A 12,814-nucleotide genomic window follows, 5' to 3' on the forward strand; every position below is an offset into this window, starting at 1 on the left:
TTGACTCCCTAATAGGAAATATTACAATGCATTTACACTCTAACCACTGATCTAATGGAAAGTTTAGACTACAATGGTAGCCAAAAGTGCCCCGGAACTTTTATGGTCATTTTTCCTACTATGGTAGTCAATGGGGTCCAAGAACTGTTTGGTTAGTAGCATTCTTCCAAATATCGTTCTCCGTATTCATCAGAACAAAGAAGTTTATACAGATTTGGAACAAATCGAATGTGAGTAAATTATGACAGGTTTATTTATTATTTGGGTGAACTATACCTTCAAGGCATTCTAGGAATATACATTAAAATTCACTGGTCTGTATATAACCTGTAAACTACTTTAGTGGTCTCTATACATACCTATACATATGTGTCTACAGTATATACTGTATAATAGACAAAAAAGAATGATACATACAGTACATAGTACATACTGTAAAGAACTGCAAAATCTACAAGGAAACTAGGCGGAAAAACAAGCTCTCCAAGCCCAAATTCTTATATCCCTACGTCATTTGCATACCTATTTGTGTTTTGCATGAAACAATTACATCTTTATAGTAGGTAACAAATTCAACAATTGAACGAAAATAGTTTGCTTTGGGGTTATCAGGGACCTAACTTAGATGTTTATTTGAGCCGACAAGGTGTTATTTTGTCTCCAGTACTTTACAAATGAATAGAAGCAACGACTGTAAAGTAGGATAAATTATATCAAATGTATTCATGCAAACCACCAACACTGGGCCGTACAAGAATGAAAGGGGAAGCAGGACATCAGAGGAAAGCATGTAGACATCATAATGTGAGACAGTTAACCCATAACAAGGCTAAAGAAATGGACTGTTTCTTTCAACATCAAAACTTGCATGCATGACATACATGTTTTTAAATCAAGTGGCATTTATTTTAAAGAAAATTATCATACATGTATAGATTTCAAAATTTTAAATTATTCAAAAAATATTTTAAAGGGATAGTTCACCCAAAAATGAAAATTGCCTTTAATCTCCAGTTGTTTGGTCGAACACAGAGAAGGATATTTGGAAGAATGCTTGCAAACAGTTCTTGGACAACATTGACTACCATAGTAGGACAATTTACAACATTCTTCAAAATATCTTCTTTTGTGGTCAACAGAACAAAAAAATAATAAAGTAATTTTTCCTATTATGGTAGTCAATGGGGTGTAAGGACTGTTTGGTTTCAAGCATTTTTCCATATCTTTCACTCTGTTCATCAGAATGTAGAACAACTGGAAGGTGAGAAAATGATGTTGGGCGGAGATGATTTGATTTCTGTTATCTTAAAAATACTTTCGAGGACCCAGTTCTCCCACTGACATATGCTTTTTTCTGTAAATGGAAATTTGAAGTCGGATTTGGAGCAGCATGAGGAGAATAAAGGATGATGAATTTTCTCTTTTGAATAACCCGTCCCTTTAAATGACTTTGTTACCAGTTTGAACTTAAAGAGAACTGACATTATTTATCCACTAAAAGCCTTGAGAGCAGTTGGTTGGAATTAATTGCAAAAACATCTAAGAAAAGATCTCAAAGTTATGTCTAAGAAACGGTCTACAGCATTTGTTTGCATTTTAGGCGATTGAATGCAACAAAATACATGCATTTTTAATGTGGCTTAAATGTCCTAATACTTTCACGGGCAAAGTAATACATTAAAAATCGTTTTAAGGGCTCAATGGCAATTATCGTATTAATAAACATTAGCTACAACCTGCCATATTTCTTTCTCCAACTAAGAACCAGAGGGATCTTTCTCAGTGATTAACTTCCTCCATAACTCCCTTAGCTCTGTGATTTATTTTCTTTTCCCCTAACAGAGACCTTCTAGTGAACCATAACTTTTCCAACTAATTTAACCAAAAGAGGAAATTGCCATGTTTTAGTGACATTTAACAAAGAATGGAACCCTTTGTTAAATCTCTATATGCCAACCAAAAGCACTTTTTAGCTACCTGCCAACATGTTTAAAAGAAACACAGTAAAGTGAAATGAAGCTTTAGGGACAGCGATTATCCACCGAAAGCGTATTCAAATGTAAACTCGCTCCTTATCGTTGCATAATCTTAACTGCTTCCTAAATTATATGAAGGTGCGCATGTTGGGAGTTATTTGAAAAGCTCAAGTGAGACGCGTCGTGGCCTCTGGGAAATGTCACTCAAGCAAATTAGGCAAATCATAGCGAGGTTAATCTACGATTCCACATTGACTCCGTGTTAAGTGCAGCCACAGTAAGCACTTTCCTACATTGTGCGGAGAGCACAAAGTACATTTCCTTCAGGTCTGCTCGCAGCTGATATGATGAGCGGTGGTGAAGAATACATTATGGGTTGAGTTCTCAGAACATCTCGCCTCTAAACCGTGAGACAATACTGCGGCAGTCCAAGTGTTGCATTATGCGAGGCTTCCCCGAGGCATTCATTGAGTTGTCAGCAATGAACCATCAACCATCATTCAATCACACACACACATGCACACCAAACACACACACACACACACCTGACCCGACTACATTTTCCTATTCCCGGTATCTCACCTTAACCCTGATAGCCTCCTTATTGTCCCCGAGTGCCACAAAACAATTGCTGAAAATATCCGTCCAAGCACTTTTAAAAAAGCCGGTCACTGAATTGAAACCGTTTGGCACGAATTGTCTGTGTGAAGCATAGAAGCTATTGTTCAGGAAACAATAAAACAGAATTTGGGGAAGTAGGGACTCGAACAAAGCATTGACAAAGGACAAATGAGCGCTTCAGTGTAGCGTTATCATATGTGAAAAAAATCAAATCTGAAGTGTGAACTTGTCAGCCGTTCGAAAGGTCAGAGTTGTATATATCCCCAGGCCTTAAATCACAATGAAAAAAGCTTATGAAAGCATGTTGGGATCAAACATGCTGGGCCAGACTGTACAGAGAGCGTGCGGCCTCCCTATACCCTCAATAAATCCCACAATATACATTACGGCCCAGCATTACAAATTGCGTCTATAAAGCAATTTCCCCCCAGCTTGAGAAGTATAACAACAGAAAGTGCAATTTAAAGGTTATAGATGAGGAAGCTAGTATTTAGCTAAATATTTTAATAAACTATTTAAATAAATACAGTACATGGACTATAGTGCAATTCAAATATTGCTCAGGGGGAAATGCTTTTAAAGCGATGTACAGGTTTCCATCTTATTTAAAAGGTCTTTAAAGGTCTTAAAACCATTATGTGCTTGAAAGGTCTTTGAGAGTAATTATCTTTATAGGTTTAAGTGGATGAAAATGCTACATATATTTTAAGAAGCACACTGAAGTCAAAGGTCTTTCATGACATAGAGAAAAACATACAGTAGGAGATCAACTGCATTGAATATATTTCTCCAATGATAACGGTACCCAACAATTAAACCTGCAATGTGGCGCGGCCAATTTTAAACATCTCTATATGAAGGTATAATTTAAAATGGAACCATTAACAATTCTTTATAATTGATTTTCACTTTTAAATGCCATTTAGGCTATAGTTCAGGGTGCCACAATATACCAGAATATTGACAATAAGTGTGATATTAAAACAGTGACTATAATTGATATTATGTTAATCCTATTATTTCAGCCCAACATAGTACACTCTAAAAACAGTTGTGTTAAAAATAACACATGTTGAGTTCAGTTAAGGACAACTGAACACATCTCCATGCTATTTCTTGGGACAACACGTTTTGTGTTACTTGTGTAACTTGTGTTAGAAATCAACATGATGTGTGTTGAAAGTAACACATAATGTGTTAAATAAATAACAAAAAATAATGTGTTTAAGAGTGATGGTAGACTTCATACTGTGCTTCATACAGTTCAACAACCAAAAAAAGAGAAAAGACAAAATAAACATTAATTAATTAATTACCATAAAGGCCCATACCTGTCAAGTATCCTGTTTAGGCTACCTTGCTATCCCGCTATCATACCGTTTAAATATTTCCCCGTATTTCTCCCGTATTTTTTATATTTCTATAAAAAAAACACCGGGCGCAAAACAGTTAAGCGGAAACCCCGCCCTGCAGCTAATTTCATTGGTTAGGCTTACAATGACGGGTAGGTTTAGGGATCAGTGTTTGGTGTAGGCAATCAGTACTGTGATTCACATGACCAATAAAATCTTTAGAATCGGCTGCAGGGTTGAGTTTTCCTGCGAAGTAGTTTTGGGGATAAAAAAAGTTGTGTGAAGAACAACAGCAGAATCCCGAGGATGGACGAACATATCCATAAATGTAAATGGCAAAATAAAAATCCTTCCTTTGTGGTGTTTAAAATTGAATTGAGGGATCACTTTGCTTCGTTGAAACTCCTGAAAGATTCCAGTGATAATATTAACTCTCTATGTGAAGATCTATTAAAATATATGTGATTATAATTTGTTAAGCTTCCATGTAACTTTATTTTAAGAATTTTTGAAGACTGAGGACAATATATGACTTTGACAACTTTGACATGCCTTAAGGACTGTAATGCCTTCGCTTAATTTATTTTATATTATTTGTATTTACTTTCTTTATTGTATTTGTTCTACTTAACTGCGTTAACTATGTTCTGCACTTTAGTCTCCCAACGAGAGATTTTGTAAATTGTGTTTTGGAAAGGATTGTTTCATGATAAAATACATTTAAAAAAAAATGAGAGACGGGTGGGGTTATATTGGGCATGTTGGTTATAAAATTTCCCTTATTTGTCAACTTAAAAACACTGTTTTTACAGTCAGTGTTATTTTCCATTTCCTGAAAAACAGTAAATCTGTATTGGAAGTATCGGCCATTTGATTGTGCTAAAATATGCCACATCCCATGTTTAAAGAAAACAAACCAAACCTTGAAGAGACATGTAGAAAATATTTAATTTGCCAACTACTGTGAAAATATGAAATTATATTTAGAATCCATAATTCTGTAACTATGAATTCGTGTGAATTAGTATTTTTCCAAAAATTTACCATTTGCCCCACGAAATAAATGGTAATTAAAGATGTGATTAAAATGACATTTGTTTATGACATTTCAACTTCCCCCATGAATAAATTAGTAGACAAATTATGTGTGAAAAGTGTTAAGTGAGTTAACTGCTCCCTAGAAAAATTTCACTAGCCCAAAGAAAAAGCACAATTTAGAACAATGTCTGAAGCCTGAGTTTCATATCCGGTTGGCTCAAGCGCCTGTAAGCTGTCCGACAGGTAATTTTATAGCCTCATACATCCACCCTTTGGGTTTCATTTTATTCTGGTCTATAACTGCTTTTCCGTCAGCAAGTTTTTTCGTGAGGCCTTTATTTAGTTGACCATATCAGTGAGACTACTTAAATATTGTGCACTTATTTTCACATTGTACACATTGTCTTGAAAACTGTACATCGGTGTCTGGAGCGGCATAAGTAAATGTTTCCATTTTTCCATCGGCACTCACTCATAGTCAAACTGAGTTGAAGTCACTTCTGGGCCAGACCGAATCTGATGTTCAAAACAAAGTGAAAGTTCGCCAGATGTAGGATGGTTGTCTGAGAACCTGGCTTTTGGTAATAACCAATGTACTTTTCCTCTGGTTACTAAGACTATATATATTTTGAAGAGTCTTAAGAATTTGGTAGTGGTTTTATGAGTCACCAGAGCTGTTTGATCAGAATCTCTAAAAGCAATTACACTGTAGAAATACACTAGAGAATGAAATAAATATGGCAGCCTAAAGATAAGTGCAGCTGGCTTCAATAAAAATTCACAAGCACTCAAAAATATTGCTGTGCACCAAGTTCTCAATCCTATTTGAAAAGGTGCCAAAAATTTAGCTTTAACAGCTGAATATAAACTGAAAGGTAAGAATGAGCTTGATCATTCCTCACATGTTGTTTACACTCTCTGCAGCGGAGTCAACTTAAAAGAAATTGTAAAATAACACGTTTGTTTTTAGAAGAACAACAAATTAAAGTGATAAGTGATTAAAAGCCTTTTCATATAGTCAATTTACTATAACATTAATATAATATTTTACACAAAACAACATGGACACACATTCACTCTGCATTTAATAGCTAATACTCCAAAATCGAAATGATCGATTATGCATGGATGGGGATAAAACAATAAAAGTAAATACAGTAAAAAACTAAAAATAGTAACGCTTCCTTATGCTTTACATGTACGGTAATGTATCTAAAGGAACTTACCTGATGGGGTGATGTGTCTCCAAGATATTTTTGGCTCTGGTTTCCCACTGGCTGAGCAGATAAGCGAAACGTTGCTGCCTTCGTTAACCGTGATGTCCGATGAAATGTCATAGATTTTGGGAGGAACTAAAAAACAAAACAAAGATTCAGAAACACAAAGCTGTAAATCCTGTGCGTTCTACTGTATGCCAAATTCCTGGATTCAAACCGTTCAAACAACTAGCTGTAAGCTGCAGTCTTCTGGGTTCAAATGCCATTTTTAAAACATTGTATGCGATGTTAAATGTATTGAATGTTCGTTATTATTTTAGCACCACATTTCGACCAAACTGCAGGATTTTCAGGCTTAGCCCTTTCATGGGTCCAACAAGTTTTATGACAACCAGCCATTCTTAACCTTCCTTAATGTTAGCTGAAAGCAAGCTATCGAATAAATTGGAATTGAGTAAATTAGACCATGCTCGATTTACTAAACTGGCCTTTGGGCACATTCTGAATTTCCAGTTCAACATGTTTTTGACAATTATTGACAACGGGGCTTCAGAGAATCCTCCTGTCAGGATTTCACGAGCCAATGATTCTTAGAAAAGGAAAAATGCATCTCTATAATGCATCATTAATGGAAAATAAACTTGCTCTATAGCACCGTTAAGCATTTTTATCTCGGTTTAACTGAGATCTGTCATTTAAGATTCTGATGGAAAAGATTATAATGCATTCTGGTACAGTTGCCATGTACCCATTGTTGCATGACACTTAATGTCATTGTATTTTTATCACTACAAACAACAACAACAAAAATCTTCCTGCAAATCTGTGCCTCACCTGTCATCACACGCGACTTTCGGGTCTCTCTTCAAACCTCAATTTAAATCATTTGTGGCTTTAAGAATAAATTTCTGACCTCTTGATTTTGCTCTCCTGCTTGAAAAGGCTATAAATTACCAGGAGACTGCAAAATCAGCCATTCCCTTTGTTCATTTTTGAGGTCCGGCACAGATTCGGTGCCAATCTGTTTGAAGTGAAATGCATTTAACTAGACCAGCTTTGATTTTTTTACTTCATTCTCATAATACAACACTCTGCATTTGTTGGCAGAGATGCAAACATTCAGAAGAATGATCTACTTTCAAGACAATGAACTCACTTTTAATTATCTTCTCGTTTGTTTCAACTTCTAATTAATATCCTTAGTTATCATGACACACGATACCCGCAGCATGCATGCATAACTAGCTGCGATACATACGGTAATCATAAATGATGGATATTATAGAGCAAAGAATGCTCGCCGGAAAAAAGTAAATTCGAGAAAAATACATTACAGAATAAACATAAAAGCTCTATGAAGAAATAGTGTGGGAGTTGTGTAGCGCATGTTTGCTAGCTGTGTGGCCTGTATGTATATGTAATAGAAAAAAACACACTTAGCAGTTAAATTTGGCAATCTTTAAAAAAGACCAAAAAGATTCATGATGACTCATCCTGCACTACACAGATTTTTGTCCAATCTAATCCTCTCCAGAATGATAAATGTCCCTCCCCCTAATCCCACCTACCACAAACAAGCACGTAGCACGTAGGTTCGGTGATGATATATAACTAAAGCCTCACAAACTTAGGCTCTTCAGTATGTCCTAACAACCAGTTGAAATAGAAAATTAGGAAATAGTTATTTTAAAGCATAATATATTTGAACATACCAGAATAATCCTTTTATGTTTTTAAAGACTTGAAGTTTCTTTCTAACTAAACAGACACCATACATTATTCTTTGCGCATTCCCCCATTTCACGCTTTGTACGCAAACATCAGCATCATTCACTTCTACTCAGCCTGATGTCCAGTTTAGATCTCTCTTATCACGCTTCCGGAGATCTCTATGAGTAAACGGTTCAATTGAAATTCTGATGTTCCACTGTGGACCTTGTTTGAAAGCTCTCTTCAGACACACACAGTCTCCACTGTAGGTTTACTCGAACCTGGTCCCATTGTTAATAACTGTCCCCAATCACTGATAGTACAAATGGAAAATATGGCATTCGCCTACTGATCATATCTGCCTCCAGCAGGATCAAGACCCTATTAGTTAATGTTGAAGAGTCAGGCGCCGGCTCATAAAATGAGATCTGCAGTCTTTGAGCTCAATATGTTTTAGGGACACAGAACTGATGTAAACATATCATCATAACCTTTTGAGTGAATATGCACCTTTTGATTTGACTTTGAATATTGCGTTTTAAGATACGCCTTTAGTGTTAACCTGCGATTCTTGTGGAGTTGTGTTGAGAGTTGAATTGAAGGAATATCATACTTTGACTTTCATTGCTGATTCTTTTTTCGTACCACCTGTGAATATGGAGTGTATTATCAGGAATATAAGAGTGTTTTCAAGTACTCGCATGAAAAGCTAAGAGGGCCAATACGCCTCAGCATTCCACATAACACGCCACCATAAACAGACAAGAGTGAGTAACATAGTTACATTGAACAAAAAACACCATGTCCTGTTGGTTTCCATGTTAAAGGTAGTAGAACATTATTAGCACCAACCATGTAACTAATACTATTTATTTATGTGTATTAACGAAGTATTTACAGTGGTTGATAATTTTACTCATTAAAACTAGTCATTGACCATCACATTTGAATTTTTTGTAAACATTTTTTCCTGCCTTAAAATAGCTTGAATGTAACTCATCACCCCAGCTTCATTAAGTATACGCAGATAGATGAATATGCAAATTAGCCCCAGCTGACATCAATTAAACTGACAGCTGATCGTTTCAGAGCCTAATCTATGTGGCATCCTTGCATATCTATGGCTGGAACTGCTGATCCACTGTGTCAAATGACTTGATGTGATTGGTTACAGGTTTATGACATCACAAACCTGGGCAGTTTCGAACTGCATTTTTAATGGAAATTTCAGATTTATGGAGAAAATACTAAACACTGGTTTGAAATGATAAATTAGCACATGGTTTGTATTGAAGCATATTAAAAACACAACACAAACATATAAAAAATAGATTTTCACCACAAGGGATCTCTAATAAATGAACTCACAAAAGGGTTAGAAATACTACAATACGTACATTTCTTGGATACGCTAGCTGAATCTATGCTCCGAGCTTAATGAATTGAAAGTATTTGTGTGACCGATGGCAAATCCATGGTCATCCATGCCAGGTGTAAGCTGAACATTGCTCATCCGAAGGTCTCTCTACACGGGGAAAATATTCAATGCTCAATACAGCCACTTTAGTCCCGCCTTACAGTTAAAAGAGCCAATCATTAATCGTTAAAGACTGACAGTTCCCTGACCAGTTTGAGCTTTTAAAACACTTTACAGTACAGTTGACTTCAGGTTTGATTGTTGCTTATAAATATTTAGTTTTATTGTGACCTTACCGAGTGTTGTGAGATATATCTGTATATATGTATTCTCACATTCAAGTAAATAGTTCCTGGTTATGTATGACTGAAACAGCTGCCCAGAGACATTCCAAATATGGCCGCCAAGCGCCCTGTTGAAAAAAACAGCGTATGCTCATTGCTGGCTTAGGTATGTTTTGATGCTGGTTTACTGGTTTGTGCTGGTTTAAGCTGGTCCTTAGCTGGTTTAAACTGGTCATATGCTGGTTTCTCTCCATCTTAAATTGTGAAACATTAATTTAGCCTGTTATTTAGGAGAATCCACTAGATGGCACCATGTTCTGAGTTTTATTTGAGTCATCTAACAACTCAACCAAACTGTTTTTTTTTTTATTTTCTAAATAATTAAGATTTTTATCTGAGGAAATGGCTTTTTCTGTCATCATTTTATACAAGTTTTTCTTTTATAAATCTGGTAAACAATTACAGCAGTAAAACATGCATGTGAGATGGTAAAACGAATAACACTGGCGTGCATTATAAATAGTATGATTAATATATAACCATGTTTTCAAGTGAACAAGCTGAGATCGAACCATGCGCATTTCATCTACCTTAAATTACATCACATTAGTGATGTGCACATAAATGAATGGGTTTTAACAGTTCCGTATAACAATAATTATTTTTATTATAAGTCTAACCATCTTAAACTGGAGCCATAACGTTTCTGCACTCCACGTATAAATAATAAAATATTGGAATTAGCTGAGAAATTAAACCGCAGCTACACCATTCACTTGTATGTGTTAATAGTCTGCTTTTGCCCTGACCAATATGGCGGCGGTGTTGACTTACGAACCAGTGGACAATGGCCCGTCTAGGTATTATATATGTCTATGAACTTCCCTAAAAGGTACTTTTATTGACAAATTATTAAGTAATTAGCCAATCATAGCAATGTAATGTAGAGATTGTGCCTGCTGTCACTATTCCGCGCGTCACCATCATAGTATGTACCGTATAAGACCTCAATAAAAAAAACATAGTCTTGCTTTTGGAAAGTTTCTTTCAACACAATTTGATGTCATATTTTGTAAAAAAAAATTTATGAACATTTTTTGAGGAGTTTCTGCCTCCCTCGTAAACCACCCTTGATTTCATCCTCGTCAAGCGTCAACTTCAAAGCCGTAAGCCTAAGTTATTTTTAACCTGTTTATTTCTACACAGACCGTTCAATTGGTAAGGTAATGACGACCACAGAAAAACAAGACAACACTAAAGCCCTACCCCAAGGCCCTATTCAAGACAACCTGATGCTTTGTTTTCCATTTAATTCATTAACTGCTGCCCGATTGTCATGTTTGTCCATTCCACTCTAATTTTCCCTCCTCTGCTCGGCAGGAGACACTGAGATGGAGCTGCCATGGCTGACGGGGGAGGCATTATCTGTCTTGCAGCCCCAGAGTGAATAAATAGGCCTCTAATGACGCCACCTTGAATTACAAAAGCGCTTACAGCTATTAAAATGCAGGGTTTCCTCTGAATAAAGTGGAGTACATGCCTTGCATTTCTATATTCTGACAGGATCTCCAGGGCTGACTGCTGCCACCCCAATTCCAAGAGCCCATTGCTTCACACCTCCTGCCAGCCCACATTCCAATTATGGAGCTGAGGGAAACATAGGATTCCTGTCATGGTGCACACTAGAAGTAGCAAAGAGTTGAAGAGAAACAGGCAATAAAAATCAGATACGGTAAGGCTGCTTGATTATGACAAAAATCATAATCGCAATTATTTTGGCCAATTCTGAGATCCCGATTATTTAACACGATTACTCCTTAACCTTTAAAACAACAGAACTTGGCTTTTAAAGTCATAATTTAACAGAAACATTTATTTAAAGAAATAGCACTGCTGAACCACTGTAAAGGAAAGGGTTCGCTGTGGATTTATGCTACAAAAAAGAGAGGATCCTTGCCAAAGGAAATGCAACGATTATTTTGTTTTTGTAATTGTTGAAGGCCAAAATTGACGATTACGATTCATTTTCGATTAATTGCACAGCCCTAAGATACAGGATTAAACATTTGTGTTTTTTTTTGTGATACTGAATAAAAAAATAAGGCTGACATACAATAAATGCCTCTATATTGTTGATATTAAAGGCAAAAGAGAAGTAAATATATAAATGTTGAATGTATCCATGACCTATACATGGTAAACTAGGCAATACTACAAAAGATGCACTCTATTGCACAGCTGAGCCCTTCATTAACCTTTAATATCTATCGAACAGCAAGCAAATAATACACAGAGACTGTTCTTAAGGGTTATTTTAGCCTGGGACGAAATACCGGCCAACAATTCTTCCATAAGCACTGCTAACTAATTCAAAAAAGAGGGTAAAACATGGCTTGAAGTGGTTCAATATAACTGCCAACAGGCTTACTTGAGCTTTTAAATCAGAGCGTTTGACATCAGAACGTTGTATATTTGGCCCACATGAAGGTGTTTTATTGTGTACTCGGCTGCACAGTAATGAACCACATCGGAATGCACTTGATACAGTTGTGTGAACTCCAATAGGGTTTACAACTGTTTGAACGCAATCGGGTCTAATTTGCGAAAGCGAACTGTTGATGATGACGTATAATTGCCTATTATACAATAATGCATTTCTCATTGCAGTTATTCTCAACAGAAATTACCTTTGGAAAGCGGCTCACATTCTTCGCATCTCTTGCAAATCAGACGCATTGCCTGCGCGTGTTACGTTATATAACTAAAGAGACGAAAATATACAGTAAAAGTGAAAAGATGCATTTTTGACACATTCTAATCTAGAGCTGATAACTTGCAATGGCGGTAAACATTTAGTCATGCCAGTAATGGCGCAAACGTGCCTCCCTTCAAGTGCCAAAAACAGGTCTGTTCTCGACAACACTCACGATCGTACAAAGCAATCTGAATTAAGTGTGAAAACAGCCTTCTGTCTAATGGTCCTGTCGAGAACCTTATATAATTATACAGACAAATTAAGCCATTTCACATGGTTAAAAAACAGCATTTATATACAGACATATGTACCATAACATTTTATAAAGCTCATACTAAGAGAAATGCTTGCACTAAAATAGATGGCAGGGGTCAATGGGAAAGTAATACATGAAGCACATCAGCCAATTAAATACAATTTTGAGTGAGCTCAACTATTCTGTAT

At 36.1% G+C, this 12,814-nt stretch overlaps 1 protein-coding gene across 2 annotated transcripts in view; it reads right to left on the minus strand.

Moving 5' to 3' along the window:
• negr1 (neuronal growth regulator 1) overlaps nt 1–12,814 on the minus strand; it is a 102,901-nt gene that overhangs the window by 60,084 nt on the left and 30,003 nt on the right. For both annotated transcript variants that reach the window (XR_013786948.1, XM_079460932.1), the window contains exon 3: nt 6,214–6,339. Coding sequence is in view for 1 of the 2 variants with exons in the window: in XM_079460932.1 (XP_079317058.1) it covers nt 6,214–6,339 (126 nt within the window). In the remaining variant the exon portion in view is untranslated. The remainder of the gene's footprint in view (nt 1–6,213; nt 6,340–12,814) is intronic.

This window comes from Barbatula barbatula (genome assembly GCF_947034865.1).
Source record: "Barbatula barbatula genome assembly, chromosome: 7".
NCBI classification, from domain to species: domain Eukaryota; kingdom Metazoa; phylum Chordata; class Actinopteri; order Cypriniformes; family Nemacheilidae; genus Barbatula; species Barbatula barbatula.